Source organism: Stegodyphus dumicola, chromosome 3 (assembly GCF_044657685.1).
Source record: "Stegodyphus dumicola isolate Sdum_Otavi_A_Nest chromosome 3, ASM4465768v1".
NCBI lineage: Eukaryota > Metazoa > Arthropoda > Arachnida > Araneae > Eresidae > Stegodyphus > Stegodyphus dumicola.
This window is the reverse complement of record NC_140770.1, coordinates 276,613,094-276,637,520: the sequence shown is the minus strand read 5'-3', so window position 1 is coordinate 276,637,520 and position 24,427 is coordinate 276,613,094. Positions and strand designations below refer to the sequence as shown.

At 32.7% G+C, this 24,427-nt stretch overlaps 1 protein-coding gene across 1 annotated transcript in view; it reads right to left on the bottom strand.

Annotated features, from left to right (window-relative positions):
- Positions 1-840: 840 nt before the first annotated feature.
- LOC118185570 (uncharacterized) overlaps positions 841-24,427 on the bottom strand; it is a 228,414-nt gene continuing 204,827 nt past the window's right edge. Inside the window, exon 5 of the mRNA XM_085814198.1 lies at positions 841-949. Within this exon, the coding sequence (XP_085670324.1) occupies positions 856-949 (94 nt within the window). The 3' untranslated portion in view covers positions 841-855. The remainder of the gene's footprint in view (positions 950-24,427) is intronic.

Sequence of the window (24,427 nt, the reverse complement as noted above, 5' to 3'; positions counted from 1 at the left end):
GATATGATCATATTATTACAATAAAAGACATTTTGTGAAATATTTCTATGAAGAACTCAGAATAGCTGTTCTTCATGTTTCAAAAATATTATATTCTCTCCTTCTAAAAAATGACATTTTCAGTAAATTAAAGAATTCAACATAGCAATGAACTTTATTTTGTTACTACAAGGAATTCAAAATTTTGTTCATAAGCTTGAATTACAACGTCCATCTAACCTTTTTATTCTTATCTGCACTCAGTGTTTGACAACAGTCTGCTATTGTTTGAAATAATAGATGGCAACTGCATAACGTTTCTACCCTACCTTCAAATAATTTCCTTTGAATTAACAGATAGAAGTCTTTCATTAAAAACCTAATATCATGCTTTTTGAATAAGCATAAAACTTCACCAACTGACCTTTATTTTTAAAGCCTTGCTTCCATTAAAATTCTTGATGCTTAATACAATTATGCCTTTAACAAATTTGTTTCAAAAATTAATACTTCAGTTTAGCTTAAAATTTAATGTATTTTAATTTTACCTATAATTTTTTTACAAACGTGATATGTAATAAAACTCTAAGCTTAATAATTACCATTTAGAAAATGATACTAAAATGTATTCTTAGTTATTAGAAATTTCGAGATTTGCATACAAAATTGTGAAATATACATGTGACAACAGAAAACAAACTTTATGCTCTCTCTCTATATATATATATTACAGCATGTTAATTAAGAAGTTTATTGAATTTATAATTTTATTGTGAAACATTATGAAGCAAATAACATGCTAATTAAAATACAGAAGTAAAAATAATTTATTACTTAATTCATAAACTTTACATAAAACCTTAAAAAAAGAATTAATTAAAAAATAACACAATATAACATTGCATAAAAATTCGTTTCGACTGCTTGGAAAAAATGAATGGTTTTCCCCCTTCTTTGTAAACCATGTCTCCTAAATAAAGAAAAAAACATTTCTTTTAAAATCCTAATCATGCTCTTAAAAAGCTTATAAAAATTATTTTAATAGATGTTTTAAACATGTGCTTATATAACACTTTTAATCATATTTCTTTATAATATCTTAAGTAATCAGGAACAGCTTAAATACTTTAAAAAATTGCATTACAGTGAACCGTCTCATTACTACAAGCTACCTCAGTCAATCACTTTTTTAATTTAACCAGCATTCCTCATAAAATAACTAATTAGTAAACATAACTTCTCTAAGATGCCCAATATCATTAAAGATCAAAATCTTCAGGAATCACGCATAGCTAGCTTAGAGAAGGTTCATTGTACAAAAACAGCCAATATGCAAGTCTTTCATAAATGAAGCCACCATAGTTATTAAATATAATATACAGTATACTTATATTCAGAATTCAGAATTCAGAACTTGAATAAATTTCTCGAACTGTTTTAGCATTCGAAAAATATTATATTTATTACTTTAAATTTCTAAAACAATATTACATATTGGTCCAAATGAATCACTGGGACTCGGACAACATTTTCCCCAAGCTTTCTTTTAGCAACAGGATTCTGAAATTGTTTTAATGATTTAGGTAATGTTTGTCTTCCTTAAGGCGCTCACAAAACAAGTTACCCTAAATTTTTTTCGTCTGCATAGTGGTCGTTTTCATCTTACTAACTGATTTGCTAGTGGATTTTGGGTGCATGGCCTATTATTTATGAAACAATAATAGTGACAGCTTCAAGAAAATGGGGATATCTAATGCTCTTGATGCTATATTCCCACTTATTTTTGCTAATTTTATCTTCCGCAAATTGAGAGGGAAAAATTAAACGAATAATCTAATTTCCAAAGGACACAGTTACAGTAGGAATATAACAAATGAAAAGTAATCATGTATAAACTACTACTATCACAATATTATTTCTTTAAAAGAAACCTCTATTTCAATAAGAATACACATAATTGCAACATCTAATAAGTTATCTCATTTCTTTATAATCTGAATTTCTCTCATTCTCATTGTTGTTCTTGCAATTCCTTAAGCCTCAGATCATACATAAATAATTAGAGAAGATGAATATGCAGCTGATATGGCAAAATTGCACAGTGAATGGCAGTTGGTATTTCCTTTCACTATCATAGATCATTTTTTGTATTAGGCTGACATAATATTCAACAGTTAGAAGAGAAAGATTCAACGGGGCCTTTAGTGTACAAAAGTTTGCCTTTGTTAGTATGACGAAAACAATCAGTATGTCGATAAATCCATTTTAAAATCTTGGGATATTCATTTTCTAAATGCATTAAAAGGGGGAAAATTATGCAAATATTTTTTTTAATTTTCAAAATCTGGTTCTAAAGCTGGGTGGGATGGAATATGCAATGCAATCCGGTAATTCTGAAGATCATTGCTCGTGGTAGTACAAACTGAGTGGTGATTACATGCTGTAGAAGACGGCACAAATTGCAGTTCCAGATGCATTAAATGCTTTGAGGTCTAGGGAATAGCATTGGGCAATAATAAGAATGAAATTCAAGGTATAGGGAAGTAGGAATGAAGATTATTATTATCAGATACTGAAATGTTAATGTTACTAAACATTCTTATTGGAATGTAGGTTTGGGCCCACCAGCGGCCGAGCGGTAAAGTCGCTGAACACTGGTAGTTCGGTCCGAGGTTCGAATCTCGCGAACGGGCTGGCTGCATGGGTGTTTTCGTGGTTTTCCCCATGTGTAACGTGTATACGAGCCAGTTTCCCTTAGAAAGTCCTCCACGAAGGCATCCCTCCTCTTAGGCAGATAGCCCTCGAGGCTTTGCCATAATCACACACACACACACACTGGAATGTAGGTTTCTTTTATATAATAATACTATGATAGTTACCAGTAGTTCATTCATGAATATTTTTGATTGGTTATGGTCTTACTGTAATCACATCCTTCAAAATCAAATTATTGCTTAATTTCCTCCTTGATTTTCATACTATAATATTAGTAAAAAGGAGGAAAAAAGTCTGCAAGTAAACATAACTCCTCTCTATATATCATTATGTCGATAAATCCATTTTAAAATCTTGGGATATTCATTTCCTAAATGCATTAAAAGGGGGATAATTATGCAAATATTTTTTTTTTTTTAAATTTTCGTGGGCAACTAAGCAAAACAAATGTGACTTTTTCTTCTTTAAAAAATTTGTGTTAATAAATAGTATGAGAATTAAGTTCATTTTAAAGACTTATGACACATGAAATATACATGATCAAAATAAATTAGAAAATTAAGTTCAAATAAATTTTAAGCTAAATTACTTGTTTAAGTTGCAATACTTCAGTTTGATCTATAATCCGGACCTCAAAGCTACAAACTTTCTGCGCATGCGTCGCGTTGAGGCATGCGCGTAAGACCTTTACGGCTGCGAATATGCTTGTGCGCATAATACGTTTACACATGTGCGTTTAATGTATAACGGACGGTATAAGCTAAGCTAAAATTATCTAATTCAGTTAATGTTACAGATTGCGTTGTTCCTTAATCTTCGAACTGGATCCGGCTTATTATTTTTTGAAGACTGTTAGAGCAATTTTATAAAAGTAAGCTTGAACTTTCAATTATGTCAAATAGAATTTCCGATATATATTTACTAATATGTAAAGGATCTATAAAGCGAAAGTATGTTTCGAAGTCCATTAAACAAAAAGTGGAATTGCTGCAAAAAAATGGATAAAGGCATAATCCTTTGTTTATCTAACCATTCAGAAATCTGCTGTTTATCAATTTCACGCTACTCTGCGGCGGGGGGGGGGGAAACGCCGCGGCGCGCAATGTATTGGATGTTCATCTGTCAGCAATCCTTATCTTCAGGGCAGATGTTTTTATTTTATTTGGCTTATAATTCCTTACTAAATGTAGTATTTCATCTCGATGTACTCCGTCTTGTTTATGATTTAAATCAAATTCCTCGTCAATATAATTCGCTTCTGATAGTGAAGAAAGTGATACAGAGGTTATTGAAAACGAAAAAATTTCGATTGACAAATTAGTCGGCATTCTCGACACAGCAATTATAGGACTTCAACAGCGGAACTTTGTAACTGAAGAAGAAATTATGGCTGTTTATAGAATTAAAGAGAAAGTATTATCACATAAAACGAAGCAACTTAAACAACTTACATTGAAAGAAATGTTTAATAAAGTAAAGAAATAAATATTAAGCTTTTTTTTGATACCCTTTAGATCATAATTGTTCTTTATTTCATAAATTACGGTTTCATATTTTTAATTTTATAATTTCTGAATGCCATCTTACCAGATTTAAACTGATGATCTGTAATCCGGAAAAATCGATAATCCGGAATCGCCGAAGTCCCGACGAGTCCGGATTCACGACTTTTGACTGTACTAAGAAAACCAAACATCATATTCCCATTCTGCACAGTATAAAAATTCTTCTGCAAAACTGCAAAAATTACCAACACTTTGGCTTATTTGATAACTTTCAAATTCACCCCTTTGTTTGCAATTAGAATTTATATCTTTAATTTTCCACAGAAATTTGTTTTTGATTTTAAAAAATTTCACTGACACAACTTCATTCACTTCAGCATATATTAATAGATGCAGAAGGTTTTTGTACCTTACATAATTTTAAATCTTATGTAACCTAACGTAATTAATAACAAAATCAAAACGTAGATCAGAAACTGCATAAAATTTAATAAATAATTTCTACTAGTGTCACACGAAATGCTATGAAATTAATCAATAAAATGAGATAAAATATATAGAATTAATATTCCACATGTGTGAAGCTGGAAGTTTTACGTTAAATACTTTTTTTTAAATTAAGTATTTTTAAAAATGACCCCTTAGAGCATGGGACCTTTCGTAATTAGAACTTGCAAATCCACTTCGCTAGTCTTTCATAACATTGCTTTTCTTTTATTAACAAGAAATATTGCATTCAGTTATTTAATTTAAGATTTCCAAAAATAATGCTACTGAAAGGCATGAATACTTACTTAAATTTGAAATTAATTTAGTTGACTTAAAATAATATTTAAAAAAATAAATCTTCATATATACGTCTAACAATCAGACCTTATTAATTTTCTTTTATTTGAACAATATCTGAATTCTGCATTAGTTTGGACTAGTAAATCATTGGACAATTAAATACCAAGCTATAAGAGAACTAATGTAGTATACAAATGCACTGAATTTTATTTTCTGCATTAACTTTCAAAGAAAGTCAAATTTTCTGCATATTTTCATCATTTGGATTGATAGAATATGGCAAAGCATGCAAAGGCTATCAGTCTAAAGGGAAGTATATATTCATGAACGGCTTTGTAAGGAAAAGTAACTTGCATTTCCATTTATTCATGTGTGAGTATATATATATATATTTACAATTGTTAATGCTAAAATCAATGCTTCATTAAAAATTTATTATTATTTTATTTTTAATACTAACATACAGATACAGAATTGTTTTAAATTCCAATACACAATCATAATTTATTTTTAAGAAAACTTATTTTATAATTTATATATTATATTACATGAATAAGAGAAACATTTGTCAAGAAATATATTAAACTTGTATTAGCAGATTCATGCTATCCTAGTAACAAGACTATCATACTTCAAAACTGTATTAAAATTGGGCAAAACAAAATCAACATAAATTCTACATTAAATGTTTAAAAACTTATAAGTATGCAATGGTAGTTATATATACAATATAATAAATTTTGTAATTTATAAAATAGTAATGGAATATTTTTGGAAGTACAAAATTTTAGTTTTCTTTTATAACTAGTTTAACGAATTTTTAGAAATATATTTTAGGTCATTTCCATCTTTTCCCTATTGATATTGGTATATTAAAATATATGGAATAATTAAGTTGCATCTAATTAGTAAACCAAAACATTACGAAAAGTATGATGCGACATATTTTTAATCAATATAATTACTTCATTTTGGAATTATAACATATTCGTAAGAAATTAATACCATTAAAAAATAATATTATTACACTAACGAATAAACGAGATTCTCGACCGCATTGTTCAAGTTTTTGTAATTTTACTTCATAACACACTCGTATATAAACATATTAGATTGAATTATAAATCAAGTATAATTGATTAGGTAATCCTAGAAAAAGAATAAACTAAACCTAGTAAGCAAAAAAATATATACATTACATTCAGAATTCTAAATGTTTACATAAACTTTTCTCGCAAGGCCTGCCGGGAAAAAGATGTCAAACGTTCTTTGGTCAGACGATTGCAAACGAACGCTAACAACCACATTACCGTTTCAATTAAATACCACAACAGTGATTAAATTTTGGAATAATTAGTTATAAATAATACGGGCAATTTAAGGCGTAATTTATCGGATGCACAATGACAAAATACTACTATTAGATCTGCATTTGGAATAAATATTCTGCACTCTTTCAACTCATTAGACATTACGAACACTGATATTAATTAATCGCAAAGCTTAAACGTTTAAATACTTACTCACTACATATAACAGTGCAAAGTGCATGAGAATAATCTGCATAAAATGAACAAAAAATATTTCAAACGTAATTGTAAACATTTTCTTACTTACCTGCGCTATACAACCAACATGCATTCAGCCATGTTTTTTTCTGCAACTAGCTTTCAAACACTTTTCTTCTGATTGGCTGATTTCCAGTCAGTCTCGTGATTCTTCCGCGCGGCTACTGAAAAAGCTTAATATTATCTGTAATGTTACAGACAAATTAGCTGTACCAGCCACAGTTTGCTTTCAGCCTGTTACCATTACAGGAAATTCTTGTGTAACTTTTTGATTTCTGTAACTTTACAAAACTTTTGCCTGTAAAGAGCGAACTTTTTTTTTACAGTGCGTAATATGTACTGAAATTGAATAATTGTAATTAACCCTTATGTTAGCTCTAACCGTAATTCCAGCATCGTATTGCTCTCCAGTAATTTCGAGAAGCAGAAAGTCCTAGAAATAACTCGTCGCCGGTTGAAAACTATTTAAGGACGAAGAGAGAGCATCTGCGCTCAGTTGCTTAGTTATTGTTTTTGCGACTTGCTTAGTTCTGCGTGAACTGAGACATCCAAGTTAGCTTTTTCTTTAGATGCGCTTTGTATTGCGTTGCGTTCAACGTTCTTAATACAGTAAAATGTCTGTAATCCGGACATTCATTATCTGGAATGATCTATAATCCGGACCTCAAAGCCACAAACTTTTTTGTATGCTTTTGCGCATACGCGTTTAATGCTACGCATGCGCATGCTCATTTAGCACAAAAAACGAAGCAACTTAAATAACTTACATTGAAAGAAATGTTTAATAAAGTAAACAAGTAAATATTAAGCTTTTTCTTGTAAATTTTGATACCCTTTAGATCATAATTGCTGTTTATTTCATAAACTACGGTTTCATATTTTTAATTGTATAATTTCTGCATGCCATCTTACCAGATTTAAATTGATGATCTATAATCCGGAAAAAACCCTTAATCTGGAATCGCCGAAGTCCTGATGTGTCCGGATTACGGACCTTGTACTGTAGTTTGAAGTGTTGCTACTGATTATGCTGTATGATACTGTGAACACTTGTACGAATATTTAATATTTCAGTGGAAAAATCCTCAGTTCTCAAATATTTCTTTTCATAAAAATACATTTCATTAATCTATTATCGGACTTGTGCTTCAATCTATTACGAACTCGTAGGCATGCAAAGCTACTTATTTGTGGCTGATACTTATCTGGCATGTCATTGTCCCTGTTTCATCTGTTGTTATAGAAACTAATTTAAAATTTGATAATTACAAATTAGTCAGCAATCTTTTGAAAGATTTTAATGTGTCAACACCTCTAGCCCATTTTTTCAAAGAAATCAAAAGTAGCAATTCTTTTTTAGGCATACAGTTAAAAACAAAATGGGAATAAAAATAAGCAAAGGTGTGCTATCATTTCGTAAAGGTTATTTTACGTTTCTAACAGCTATTTTAATTTTTAAGCATGCTTGACTGTGTATTCTGGTTTTCCACCTACTATTCCCTACCAGAATTTGTTTTTAGAGTCGCGTTGCATGTAAATAAGGTAGAAAGAGTATTTACTGAAAGTACTTACTTCAGCAAAAGAGCTTAGGAGCCCTTAGCGACGCGTGTTTGCCGTTAGGCTACTTTGTTGTTTAAGGCTAAATTTTATTATGCTCGGCCGTACTGTACGTTCCTGCTAATATTAGCCGGTTGATTTAATTGCGAATCAATTACGTTAGATAATTTTGCACAGCTTCTGTTTAGTTTAGTTTAGCATTAGATTAGTTTCTTATTCTCTTATCTTGATTTAAAGCGCAATTAGAGGCGTTGCTGTAAGCCCGAGAAAGGGACCATCTGACATTTTAGTTTGAGATAATAAAGGTTGAGTTCAACCCCTTCTCTGGACTTTTCATTTTCACACTTGGACTCTACGATAAGTCACTACATAGTTCAACAAGGTTTCTACTCCGTTCAGCATAGACAAATTAGTTAGAAACATTACAACTTTATCTGTCGATTCATCAAATTCAAGAGGCAAAACAAGAATATCAGTTAATGTCTTTATATAATTATGCTCATATATTATCGTTTATTTTTCTCATCCGCCTTATCCAATGTTTTGAGACAACAGTAGAGTTTTAATTTAAGCGGTAAATTCAGATTTGTTCTTAAAATTATTAGCCGAAAGGAGAGTTACTTTAGAAGGACTATTAATTTCGTTTTGGCATTTTGCATCTATTCACTATAAACTGAAATCACGTTTTAAATTATTGCCACAAATTATTAATGCCCGGTGTTATATTTAAAGAAATTAAATAATGAAGAATCTGCATAAATGTATGTATATTTCTCGCACTATCATAAAATATCGATACCTAGAGCCATACAGTTTTGAGTAACGTACGTCTCCATCCGACTATGGGCATCTAAAAGAACGAATTTATTATTTATTTTATGATCTATTTCATATTTTGTAAAGCATTTTTGAGGTTTTGATTAAGAAACTCAACGATTTCAAAGCGAGTAATGACAACACTTTACCAGGGGGGGGGATTTATCTCCAGCGCGCGAGATTGTGTATCAGTAATTCTAAAGATATGCTGTTTTAAGTATTTTGCGATATTGCTGTTGAACTGAATTTTATATATTCAATCCAAAGAACATAATATTTAATAAATAAAGGTAACACTCGAAACGTTAAAAAGCGGCCCTTTGGGCGTAATATAAAATCTGAAAGTTTTCAGACATTTTTTTTCTTTATTATTATTAAAAAGTTAATCTGGTGCTTCTGAAAATGTTTCTTTTGTAAATTCCATATCAGAAAATGGTTTACGCATTATTTGCTAACGACGGTTACCGGAAGTTCGAATTTTAAAGTAGCAGATTTAGTAAGTAGTTCAAGATTTCATCTCTAGCTAAATGCTTGACAGGGAGTTTTGATAATTACCGTATCATCCAGGAATGGTAGCAGATTTTGTTGAACGTACAAATAAAATGTCTGTTTTCTTAAAAGTTTTCTCAGTTGCTTGACTAAAGATAGACCTTTTTAATTCTTATTTCTGTTATATATATTTCTAGAGCTTATTTCTGTCGTTTTAGACTTTTACTCGTATTTCTTTAATAAAGTTAGTAAAACTATTAGCGAATAAAAGTGTTTGTATAATAACACACACACAAACACACACACACACACACACACACATATATATATATATATATACACTCACTTCCAAAAGTTAATCACGGGGAGGAAAATGCTAATTTTAGGAAGCCACTCAGAATTGAAGAGGATGCAATTCGCTGCAGAGGTAGATGGAAGTATGCAAATATGTTAGGTAACAGCCAATCGCGCTTTCATGTCAAGAATATGCAAAAAAGGCAGTCTTATAAGAAGCAAGCTTTATGAAGGGTTACAGAAGTTGATTGTAAGTGCTGATAGAAGGTGTTTAAAACTTTCGTACAATTTGTTTTCAAGACATACGTGTTTCTATGACTTCCAGAAGACGAATGGAAGATTCTGAGCACTGGCGTGCTGTGGGGCGCATTGAAGCAGGACAGTCGATCACAGATGTTGCTCTTTTCTTCGGCGTTCATCATTCTGTAATTTCGCGTTTATGCAAACAATTCCAAACCACACCGACAATTGTCCGTAGGCCCGTAGCCGGTCGCCCAAGGGTTACAAGCCCGCGGAAGATCGATATATTGCTATTGTAGCCAAGCAGGATCGCAAAGCGACCTCCACACGTTTGACATCTATGGTTACGGCGTCCATTGGTAAAGCGATATCTGCAGCTACTGTACGTCGAAGATTACATATGAGTGGACTATAGGCCCGGGTACCTCTAGTTTGTGTTTCTCTATTTGTCCAATCAAGAAGGGCACGATTACAGTGGTGCCGGGAACATGTCAATTGGAATGAGTCTGACTGGTGCAATGTCATGTTCACTGATGAGACAAGATTCGCTCTGGAGCCAGATGACAAGCGTATAAGAATATGGTGAGCAACGAACTGATGAGAATGGGATACGTGAATAACGAACACGCAGTCAGTTCCAAAACATCACCGAACATCACGCATTCCGAGGCGCAAGCATTATGGTGTGGGCAGGGATTTCATTAGGATACCGCACCGACCTGCACATCTTTAAACGGGGTTCTTTGACGGCTGTCCTGTATCGAGATGAAGTCCTAGAACCCATTGTGACATTGTACACTGCAGCAGTTGGCCCTACTTTTGTTTTAATGAACGATAACACACCTTCCCATAGAGCTGACATCGTTGATGACTACCTGGAGAGTAAAGGGATTGCGCGTATGGCGTGGCCAGCATATTCTCCCGAACTTAATCCCAATGAAAATCTTTGGGATGCTCTCTGCCATGCTGTATCTTCACGTTTCCCACCTCCAGCTACTCTTATTGAGCTGAAAACTGCTTTACAAGAAGAATGGCGATTGCTTAATTCTGCGGTGGTTGACCACCTAATTGAAAGTATGGGCACAAGGTGCAAACATTGTATACAGAATCACATACCCTATTAATGTCTTTTTTTCATTTTATGCTGTTTATTTTCACTTTATATATAATTCTGTTTAAGTATCCAGTAATGTCATTATCTGATAACTTACAAAAATGTAATTGTTTTCATTTCTGTATATAATTATTGGTTTTCCTTCATGCATAAATATATATGCTACTTTTCGGCCGAATGTTGTGTCAATCAAAGCAGTAATTGGTGATTTTTTTGCATTTTACATCTTCGTGCTTAACTTTTGGAAGTGAGTTTATATATATTTGTATATAATGTGTATGTAAAATAAAAGTGCTTAGTAACTTCCGAAAAAATACCAAGGAAGTAAAGAAAAGTCATTTATTTAATTTAAAATTATCTTTGCCAAATTTATTTGCCGCATTTGCTAAAACGTCACCTTCAATACTGGCTCCAGAAAATAACGGAAATCGCCACCTTTCACAAATGGAAATTGCGGAACGGATGCCCTTTCAAAGGAAAGAAAGGATTAATGCGGAAATGTAACTCCAAAACCAATCGAAACTACAAACATGCAATGAAATATTCGAAAGAGGAAAGGAAGTCGGAGAAATGTGTTTGAGGGGAGGGGTGCGAGCCAAATATGTACCAATAAACTTCATTCTCTAAGCAAACTCCAAATAGCATTCCTGAAAAGGAAATTGTTCCTAGTTACTGATTTATAACCCACAATGTCTTCTTTTATGTTCTTGCTGCCTCTCTACCAGCTGTGACGAACGTAAGTATTTTGCCCCTTCAATTTCCGGAAACTTCATACTCGACCGGTAAATTCGGTCGAGGCGTTGTTCAAAAATTTCGGATGTCTCCGGAGGAATGTTTCACCTTGTATTGAAGGGAATTTGATGAATAATTCATGGTCCCACCTTCGCTCCCGAATAAAAATAAATATTTCTCAAGCAGGAAATGTTACGGGGCCTTTTATTTTACAAGCTGAAGTTTTTATAGAAGAGAAATATTTTTTACAGCAGAAAGAAAAAAGGAGCATTATCGATGTGAACTTTAATATGACGTGGAGTGTAATCATAGACTGACGTTAACAAAACGTTTATTAAAAAAAAGAAAATTTTTCAAAATTGCGAGGGTATGTGATACGAGTCCTTGTTTCCCAACTTACTTGGTAAGTTAATTTACTACAGAAAAGCATGCAAAGACTGTCTGCTTGAACAGCGAAGATATCATGAGAAACCTCTAAACACTCCACTGCTTTATAGATTGTGACTACATTGAGATTGAATACTAGGCATGTTTGTCTTAGAACGGATGTTTTCTTGGAAGGCAATACAAGTGAAATCCGGTTGTAAAGGGTAATCTGATAAGAACGATCGGATTTTAAAGTAAAATGACAATAATATTTAAAATGTTATCCCACTGTGCTACTAATTTCTATTTTTTTTGTTTAGTATGCTCTGTAATTTCATCATGGTTTAATGGATTGCCTGCTTCAAGAAGATTTGGTTTGTAGGGAGCATTTGGTTTGGAATGGATTTAATGCCTTCATCAAGAATATATGTTATTATCCATGAAAATTATTAAACTAAACGTTCTATTGTGAATAGACAGCAACAATACTGTTATGTGCTTGTTAGTCTTCGAATCGTTGAAACATTCGACAGGAATTTTAATCTTCTCGAGGTAAAAACACCGAATGCAAATCGAAATTCACGGAGTGCAAGTAGCATTGTTACTGTAAGAGAGAGTTCAGAGGACGTTAAAAATTTATCGATCTCTCATCATGGTCAAGAATTAGTGTTTAGACAAGCAAAAAGTTGCCGTACATTTCAAAAAGACCAAGATCTACATCGTATTGTTGTGTTAACCCTTAGCGAAGACCCGATTTTTTTAGTCCAAAGGGGCAGTTTGCCCTGAAGGAGTATTAATTTCGTTTTGGCTTTTTTTTATTGAAAACTTTAAAAGGCTGTATCACTTTTCAAATCGTTGCCTCCATATATTATCACCCTGTCTTATATTTGAAGAAATTAAATAATGAAGAATCTGCATAAGTGTATGTATGTTTCTCGTGTTGCGATAAAACAACGGTACCTAGAGCCATCCAAATTTGAATAACGTAATCCTCTATAGAATAGGGACATATGGAAGTCCTAATTTGAACTTGAAATTTGATTTATTATCGATTTCAGATTTTGTAACAATTCAACGAATTTTTGATTAACAAACTCAACGATTTCAAAGCGAGTCATGGCGACACTCTGCGGGGAAGTGGAACCCTTTTTATCTCCATCGCGCGGAACTGTGTATCGGAAATTCTAAAGATATCCTCCTTTCAAAATTATTTTGCGTTATTCCTGTTGAACTGAATTTTATGGTTTAAGTGCGAAGAACATAATATTTCATAAATATAGGTAACACACAAAATGTTTAAAAAACGCCCCTTCGGACGGAATTTAAAATCTGAAACCTTTCAGATTTTTACTAATGATTTTTTAATTTAATTTTTTTTTTCAAAATGACGCAGGAGATGCAGTCACACTGATTAGTGAGCGACAACAAGTAATGGTGAGTTTTTTCCTCACCAAAGTATTATAAGGTATTTTCTCTCTCCTTCTAGCATGCCTTCGGGAAGTGATGGTTAGGACACTCGGCGCGTATTCGAGAGGTCCAGGTTCGAGTCCTTGCGAGGGTACTGCACATCTTTCATGTCTCCCTGCTTCAAATTACGTAATGACTCTACTGTGGCGCCCGAACTAAAAACGTATTGTATGATGATTCTCCACCACCAGGATTTGGAGATTGGTTTCCCCTAATTTCCATTTGAAAGGTATTTTCTCCATCCTTCCAGGCTGCCTGCGTGGTGTAACGGCTAGCACATTCGGCGCGTATTCGAGAGGTTCACGTTCGAGTCCCGGACAGTGTCATTTTTCATGTACTCCTTCTTCAAAAATACCTAATGTCTCTACAGCATGAGGACACTGATTTGGAGCATATTTAGTTCTAGCGTGATGGTTCCACATGTCATACTGATAATTCCACTAGCTTTTGTAAAAATAAGTTTGGTGAAAAGATAATTTCACAAAATGTAATTATTAGTAGCCCTCCGATAGATATGATTTAACTCGATTGGATAACGTTTATGCAATTACACGAAATCAATAAAACGCCCTCTGCTGACACTATTTGTAACTAATTTGTTTTTGCGTGAAAGACATTCCCACCCCTTAAGTCTGCCACAAAAAATTTAATGATTTTATGATGACTGGTTTAACCTGTAGGCAGCTTTAAAGTAGGATTCTTTAATTCCAGACACCCTGTGTACTTCACTAGCATTAAGAAACAAAATGTTTGACTCCAATGCAACAAAATCTGACCGAGAAATTTAATGTCAAAATTTCGGATACCTAATTTAAACTTGCTTTGAAGATACAATATAGTTAAACATTAAATGAAACAAATCGTTGTTAATTATTTCCTCCGAAATAACATTGAATGATATTCTCATGTGATTTAGTGTGGAACATTTTTTAACTTACAATTGGTTTACGACAGCTCCGCCGAACACATGTAATTTATAAGTTTCAAATGGTGTAAAAGCATGCTATTAATACTGTCATGAAGACATTTTACTTTAGAATCATATATAACTGCTTATAAAATGAATACTATAATAAAATATATACAAATCTGAAAGCTTTCAGATTTTACATTACGCTCAAATGGGCATTTTTTAACGTTATGTGTGTTACTTATATTTATTTAATATCATATTCTTCGCACTTAATACATAAAATTCAGTTCAACAGCAGTATCGCAAAATACATTCAAAATGAGCATATCTTTTGAATTCTCGATACACAGTCTCGTGCGCTGGAGATAATTTTTTCCCGTGCAATGTTGCCATTGCTGGATTTAAAATCATTGAGTTTGTCAGAAATTGGTTGAAGGTTTACTCAACATGAAGTAGATAGTAAAACAAATTCCGGCTTCCAGATGCCCATAATCGAGTGGAAACGTACGTTATTCAAAATTAGATGGCTCTAGGTAGCGTTGTTTGATCACAATGCGAGAAACATACATATTCATGCACGATTCTTCATTATTTAATTTCTTCAAATATAATACAGGACTGTAACATTTGGTGGCAACAATTTGAAAAGTGAGCCGACATTTATACTGAATCAACGCAAAATCCCAAAACAAAATTAATTGTCCTTCTGGCTAACGCCCTTTGGGCTAATAACGGTTTAACTTTAAATTGATAGTAACTTTAAATTGAAATATTAATTTTAAATTGAAATATTAATTTTAAATTGAAATAATAACTTATATTGAAATATTTAAATTGAATATTTAAATTGAAGAGTTTGAATATTTAAATTGAAAAGTTTATTTATAACTTTAAAACTTTAAATTGAAATACCTCTTAAATATTTTGTATGGGAGTCAAATCTTTTGAGTTTTATTTTTCATAACGAGTATAATTTTTCATGAATATTTAAGTATCGAGATTGTAAGATCATATAAAAATTTAGATCTCGTAATTTTTACGAACTGATTTTTTAAAATAAAAAATGCCAGAAAATGAATATTTGCGCAAGTTAAAAACATTTTTGTTACTGGTAATATACGTCTACGATCAATTACAAAAGTAAGGATTTTTGTGGAAGCGGACATTCATTTGAAAAAGCACTAAGAGCAACTTCGTCAAGAATCAAATCGGGAATCCACTACCAAATGTTCAGCAGTTTTATCCATTAAGTTGCTGGTGGCTAATTCTGATGAGAATTCTCTGCTTCCAGTAAAAAACTGTTCTACCATTTGCAGAGAAAAATGTATTATACTTTCTGCCTACACTATCAAAACCTCTTCCACATTCTTTTTCTCTTGATTGCATCCTTAGACACAATTAATTGATGAAAAGTGGTATTGTACATACACATTCTGAAATTATTAAGGTGCAACTAAATGGCGCAAGGAAATTTTAGGATTATTCAAAATAGTTGCCTCCAACATTAATGCATTTTTAGGCTAATTTTCCAAGGATTAAAAGTTTCAAACTATCTGTTTCTTGGAACTGACGAAAAGTATGCATTTATAGGTTTATTATCTCATCTAGGAAAGGAAAATGATGGCCGAGTCAATTTTGTTTTAAATTAAGAAATAGATAAAAATAGCAGGGTCAAGAGAATATGGATGATATTTTATCACTTTGTAGTGTTCCTCACCATTTGTCTATGAAGGAACGTCAAGGTCTAGAGACATTAGGTTAATTCGAAGCAGGAAAGAGGAAAAATATGCAACCGCCTTCGCCGGGAATCGAACCACGGACCTCTGGAATTCCGGCCCAGCGTGCTATCGTTACACCGCGAAGGCACGCTAGGGAAGTAAGAGAAATACCTTATATACTCCCCTATTTTTAAAGGGCGACTAGGGTTTTAGGGGACCTAGTCGCCAAATCCTGGTTGCGGAGAATCATCATCCACAACTCTTTTAGTTCGGGCGCCACTTGTAGAGACATTAGGATTTTTCGGAAGCCAAAGAGATGAAAAATTAGCAACCGCCTTCGGGAATCGAACCACGGACCTCTGGAATAACGGCCCAGCGTGCTACCGTTACACCACGAAGGCACGCTAGGGAAGTGGGAAAAATACCTTATAAAGGAACCTATTGAATTACGTAGCGACTTATCGATGAGCTCAGAGCACCTAAGACGTAGACTGGAGAAGCGTTAAAAGAGAAGCGTTAAAATAAATATGAATAACAGTCGGCCCCTTTTCGGGCTTACAGGAAAGCCTCTACTCGGGCATTAACTAAGAATAAGGACTAAGAAACTAAATTACTAAAAACTAAACTAGATTTAGTCCAATCTAAAAACAATTATCTAACGTAGTTGGCCCTTAAACTAGCCCGCGAATATCAATAGACACGTATAATACGGCCGGGCGTAACAGCTTCAAGAATGTCTGAGCCAGAAGGCAAACAGGCTAAAAATTCGTAGCACTCTCTATCGAATCTAAAAACATTTCATTCAATGCGATTCTAAAAACTCATTCTTGTCCGAAGTTGTTAGTCGAAACAAGAAATGAGAGGAAAGGGTTTCAAAATTAAAATATGCCTTACAACTTTAACGTGTTTGTTCAAGGAATTCAACTGTCAATCTTGTTGAATGAGAAGGATATACATACTATCACGGGGAAGCAGGGGTTCCCTAGTTTCACTTCTTAACGATTTTCTGCGGAAAAATTTTGTTTCGAACTGATTAGCCGTATCATTAGCTTTAACAATCCCTCTAACGCGACGGCTTAAACAAGTGCAGTACTTCTGAAGACAATGCATTACTTTTTTCATGCTTGTTGTCTTCTCACCATTGTTGTAGTCGCATTCAAAGACCGATATTCTACTTTCTTGATGTACTGTACCGTCAAAAACGGTTTTATGCAGACTACGGGGGAAAAAAGTACAGCTCTATATATCCCGTTTTACTGGTCCAATTAATGAATTCAACTTGCGAGCGTTTTTTTACCATATTTCGATTTTTCGATTCAAATTATGCCTAGATATTCAATTTTGTAATTTTTGGTAATAAATTTACGGAGAAATTCAGAAATTTATCTTGGCACATTTTTTTTCCAATTTGAGCCAAGAATAATTCATTTAGCGAACTTCTTAATTTATAGCAACCTATTTTCCTTCGTGTTTTTTCATTGTCTAAGAGCGGAAGTCATCATTCATACTTTCAAATAATTTTAAGTGCGTAAACCACATTTTCGTTATTATCGCTTATAATAAATACGCAAAATTTCAAAACGCGCCTAAATGTAAATTTACTCAACATGTGTAATTCACAATTTGAGATTCAATATGTCTAATTCACAATGTTTACGACGGTTTCGATCAAATGGCAACGACGTTCACAGAGTGTCTTGTTCGGTATTTATGAAAAACGCCTCATCACATTCAGTTCTTGCATTCTCCTCGTAAAGACGATTGCCCAAATTGAGCAGCAAGGTATGTATAGAGCAAATGGAAAATGAAAACTCATTGAATAACATGAAATTTGAGGACACCCTGGACATACAAAATACAATATAGTGCTATTTTATAACATTTGAAACATAATAAACATTAATATATTTAAATTTAAAAGAAAACGATTTTAAAAATTAGTACTAAAAGTGTACCATAAATAAGTACTATTTTTGAGACATCCTGTACTGTTTTTGATGGGAAGTGTCGTAAATTGCGCAAGATGGTATCCCTTCGTTTTGCCAGATAGTCCTGATGGGCTTTGCTTTAATTTGATAACTATAAATCCAAAATCTAGGAAATCAAATATTGTTTCCTTTTTCAAAATGACAAATTTAATTGTTGTACTCGATAACCGTTATTTATTTTTGCGTCAGGCAAACGGTCCAAGAAGAGAATTTTTGGCCTTAGATCAAATCGGGAATATGATTTCTGCTGTAAATGTGTTACTACGTAGTTTCCAAAATAAAGTCATAGTCTTACAGTTTTTTAGACAACCTAAAAAACTGTAAGCAGAGGTTATAGAATAAGGAAAAAAGTTTATAATCTTATCATCGAAGGTATAATAGCGAACAAATGTCTCTTCTTTAAGTCTCATTACTGAAAGTCTTCTGGAAAGAGTCGAACGGTCAAAATAAAGTATAATTGTGCCAGCCTGTTAAAAGCTTTTGCATTAAATAAAGCTCCCAGTCCATTAGCGAAATCCTCGATTTGGAAATAAGCGCTCAAAAAGCTTCTATTTATTCTTCGCTGCAGTTGTTTTCAATAGAAAATGTGTTTCTTAATATAAATGTTCAATTTGTGAGCCTTTTCGTGCAAGTTCGCTTATTACGGTTTCCGTGATTTCCCTCAAAGACTGCATTTGAGTCTGTGATACTGTGATAGTCTGTGATACAATTTCAGATTCATAATTAAGTAAAGTTAATAACAAGAATAGTAAATAATAGTAGTAAGTTTATAAGGTATTTCACCCACATCTCGAGCGAGCCTTCGTGGTGTTACGGTAGCACGCTGGGCCGGTATTCCGGAGGTGCGTGGTTCGATTCCCGGCGAAGGCGGTTGCTAATTTTTCATCTCTCTGGCTTCCAAAAATCCTAATGTCTCTATAAGTTAACCCATTTACTTTTCTCTGTAATAATCCCTTACGAGAAGTAAGAGTCATTTTTACTCATTGGTCATTACTATTAATTACTTTATATTTTGTTAAATAAAGTAATAATATGATTTATAAAATTTTATTAACTAATTAAATATTATCAGTAGTCCAAAGGGGCTTTGTCCTTGAATGACTTTTATTTTAATTTTGTGATTTTGCGTCGATTCACTACGAACGGCGAATCACATTTCAAACTGTTGCCAGAAAGTATTAGCGCCCTGTGTTATATTTAAAGAAATTAAATAATGAAAAATCTGCATAAATGTATGTATATTTCTCGCATTGTGATGAACTTACTACTTAAAGCCATCCAGTTTTGAATGACGTAATCCTCCTACGAAGTGGAAGACCAAATTTGAAATCTGGAATTTGTTTTATTATCGAAACTCAAGGATTTCAAAGCAAGCAATTGCAAACTCTACGGGGGAAAAAACATTTTTATCTACAACGCCGTGAACTGTGTATGAGGAAACTCTAAAGATAGGCTCCTTTTAAAACTATTTTGCGATATTGCTGTTGAACTAAATTTTATGATTTAAGTGCGAAGAACGTGATATTTAGTAAATAAAGGTAACAGACAAAATGTTAAAAAAACGCCCCTTTGGAAGTAATTTAAAATCTGAAACACTTGTTTTTTATTATTTTATTTCTATTATTAATAAATAATGTAATAACTTCTTCTAATGTAATAACAAAGATAATTTTGTTATTACATTAGAAGAAGTACCCAATGCCAGTTAAGTTAGATTGAGAGTAAGGCATCTAACAACAGAGTGAACGATACCACTGTAATACTTCTCCAATAAAGATGCAAAAAATACGATTCGTAGTCTTACATTTACCAGTCTGATGTGATATAGAACCCACATAAATAATTTTAATAAACTCATTCTCTCTCATTATATCAGCAAGAATTGCACGCAGTGTGTAATGATTTTCGACTTTCGAATTAGATGGTAGTAAAAACTCAAGTCCCATCCAATATTTCACCTATATTCAACTTTAGTCGATTATATGTGGCAAAATATTTATCATAATTGATTAGAAATCAGTAATGTAAACAAACAAACACACAGAAAGATACTCTTCTTCATATGTATAGATTTTGTAAAACATAGACTAACAAACTCTGCGATCTGAAAGTGAGCAGTAGCAACACTTTTCGAAATAAAGCATTTTTATCTTTTTGTAATTTATATGTATGTTTTGCAGCCCTCATAATGAAGCTCATTCTTCATACTCGATTGAAAATCTGTAATCATGTTCAAATTATTCTATATCGGTCTCAAAATATAGTTGCATTTAATATTTTACTCAGATATGAATAATGTTCGGACACTTTAGATTTGTGCTAACACGTGTATTTTATTTTATACATCTTATGTATTTAACCATCATTACATTCGCTGAATATTTTATTTGAATCAAAGAAAAATTATTTTTAGGATAAAAATTACAATTTCTACGCAAAACCAAGCAATTTGGTCAACAAGCAACAAGGGACACACACGGTGCGCAAAACTGAAAATTTACTTTTGATCTCACTCTGCAAAAAGATACTGAAGGTGCAGAAACTGAATTCACCACTCTGCAAAGTTTCAAATTTAAACAAATATGGCTGCTATGGTAAAAACAAATTAGGCTTAGCCGCCCTTAAACAACTTTTAAATTGTTAATAATTCTACAACTGTTGTATGTAGATTAACTAAAGGCATAAAAGCCTTAACCAGAAAATAAGAAGAACATAATTCAGTCACTTTTAAAGCAAAAAATGGGCAATTTGCCAAGATATAAGAATAAAAAAATGAGAACACTGAGCCGAGTAACAGAGTGTGTGTATCTCTCTATATATTTATGCTTCTTTTGCATCTGATTGCAACCAGAAAAGGAAGTTGCACAACTGCATATTAAAGCAGACTTTTATGCAAAATTTCAACGATCTGAGGCTACTCGTTTTTGAGTTATGCGAGATGCATACATACATACGTACGTACAGACGCCACGAAGAAAATCTCTTTTGAATCCATTTTAAATCAGTTTTATAATCCGTTTGGAGAAAAAAAAGAGTGCTTTATTCTCTCGTTACGTACAGATGTCACGCCAAAACATCGTTAATTTGCATTCGATAGCGCTCAAAAATGGATATTTTCGTTGAAATATGATACCCGGAATTCTTCCTGATTACAGTACTTCTTTTATTTCTTAAAATGTAGTAAAAAGCTGAGTAACAGAGTGGGTATATACACACATGTAACTATGTACAAAATTTCAACGTTCTGAGGCTACTCTTTTTTGAGTTCTGCTAGTACATGCCTCCCAAAAAATCTCTTATGAATCCATTTTAAATGTTTTCTGCAACTTTTTTGGGAAAAGTAGTCCTTTATTCTTTTCTTACGTATAGATGTCACGCGAAAACATCATTAAATTGCATTCGACAGCGGACGAAATTTATATTTTCGTTGAAATACGGTACCCAAAAATGTTTGCGATTACAACATTTCCTTTACTTCTAAATAAAAAAAAAAAAAAAAATCTGAAATGTTTCAGATTTTAAATTACGTCCAAAGGGGCGTTTTTTTAACATTTTGTGTGTTACCTTTCTTTATTAAATATCATGTTCCTCGCACTTAAACCATAAGATCCAGTGCAACAGCAATATCGCAAAATAGTTTTAAAACGAGCATATCTTTAGAATTTCCGATACAGAGACTCACGCGCTGGAGATAAAAATGTTTTTTCTGCACAACGTTGCCATTGCTCGCTTTGAAATCCTTGAGTTTGTTAATCAAAAATTCGTCAAAATTTTAAAAAATAGGAAATTGATCATAAAACAAATTTCAAATTTCAAATTTGGTCTTCCACATGCTCATATTCGTTGGAGGATTACGTTATTCAAAATTCGATGACTCTATGTACCGTTGTTTTATCACAATACGAGAAATATACATACATTTATGCAGATTTTTCATTATTTAATTTCTTCAAATATAATGCAGGACTCTAACATTTTGTGGCAACAGTTTGAAAAGTGAACCGACATTTATGAGTCCGACGCAAAATTCCAAAACGAAACTAATAGTCCTTCGGGATTCAAATCCCTTTGGACTAAAAAAAAAAAAAAAGAATTTAGTGGTAAGAGACATTTATTTTAATGCCTTCTTACTTTTTTGTTGGAGAAGGAAATATATCTAACTGACAACTGTGAATAACATTATTAACATTTCTTTTAAACCACACTAAGTTAAAATCGAAAAAAATATTAAATTAGAGGACGTATACATCTCTGCGTATATATTTCTGCAGAGTGTAGTAAGTAATGTAGTAAAAATAATAAAGCTACTTGAATGTTTATTAGCATATTCAGGATTAATTTTACTCAACGCTACGATAATTCTCTAATACCTTTCGACAAACTACGCTGTTTCCAAAGCCGAAGCCATGCATCTTCTTGTGGCTGAAATAAAACCTTTCCGGGAAAATAACTTAATTTACCAAAATGTTTTCGAAAGATATTCTCATTCAGATAATTTAAAATTTCTTTCAAAAACCAGCTTCTCATACACGAACTTCTTTTTCTGCGAATAATATTTTTTTTTCAAAAATTAATCCCGAGTTTGGAAAGACATGACAGCGTAATTCGATGGATTAAAGGGAAAAGCGTACTTTCTTTATTTTACATACATAGTTTCAAATCTTTTCAAATTTATTTTTCTTATTAGTAAAACTAAAAATATTATGCGTGAAAGAGAAAAAAATATTTTACTAACGCCTTTAATTTTGCACTGCGGTCTTAAGCTGACTGCTATAGCATAAAAGAAAAATGTATAAGCAACACCGAAATGTATAAAAATTAACTTCTAAATTTCGGAATCGCGTTGACATTTTCCAAGCAGTTTCAGTTCTCAGCTTAAGTAATCTCAAAAATTAGTTTCGCTTCCCTTATTTTTATCCTGAACTTATTTGCCTTAATATTTAAAATTCCAAATCTTTTATGTAACAAGCAAAAGGAGATTTAAAATTACTATCATATCTAAAAAAAAAAAAAAAAATTCTGAAAACTATAGGAGATTTTTAAAAGAATAATAATATGAAAGGATTCGGATTTTAACGTTACACCGAAGCATTTGTTAAGGTTTTTAATGCCCTCTCTGAGCACCGCAGGTTATCAGTCTGCCCTGGACTTTCCGCTAGCGCTGCCCTGGGATTTCCGCTAACGTAATTTTTTTTTTTTTTTTGTCTTTTTAGCACTGTTATTACCCCATAGCACAAAACATCCTCAGGATTTCCTATTTAAGTCACAATATCCCGGGACATACTTAGGATGTCCTGAGTATGTTGATTCTCAGATGTCCTGAGGTATTCGTTATTTAACATCCTGAGGATGTCTTATTTAAGTCTCTATGTCCGGGGATATGAGAGGATGTCCTGAAGATGTTGAGTCTCAGATGTCCTGAGGACTTCACCAATTATACATATATAGACAAAACTAATTGAACAATAAAAATGGCAATAACAGTGTTACGAATTTCAGGAGAACTATATTTAAAATTGTTGTACTTCTCCATGAAATGCAGCGCGAGACAAATTTTAAGGGAGAGCTATACTGGAAACGTAAGAATTCAAGGACACGTGCATTCAACATTGAGTAAATGGTTATCTCAGTAATTTGTATTGAAATTGAATAAATGTAATTGACCACTATGTTAGCTGTAACCGTAATTCCACACTGTCTTTGCTTTCCAGAAATCTTGAAAAGCAGAAAGTGCTAGAAATATCTCACGCGTCCTGTTGAAAACTATTTCAGGTGCTTAGTTATTGTTGTTGTGAGTTGTTTAGTTCCTCGTGGACTGATATCCGAGTTAGCTTTCTCTTTTGATGCGAGTTGTTTTAGTCCCGCGTGAACTGAGATATCGAGCTTTCTCTTTAGATGCGCTTTGCATTGCGTTGTATTTAACGTTTTTAGTGGATTTAAGTATAACTACTGATTATACTGCGTGATATTGGGAACATTTGTACGAATATCTCTGAGGATGCCGAAGTTCTAATATATTTCTTTTGATAGGACTCTATTTTACTAACCTCTTAATTGGACTTGTGCATTTAGTCTATTACGAAGCCGTACACACGCAAAAATATGTTACAATGACATTTCAGGAAAAAAAAATCAAAATAAATAAGTCTTTTGAGTTCAAAGTAAATAAGATAAATA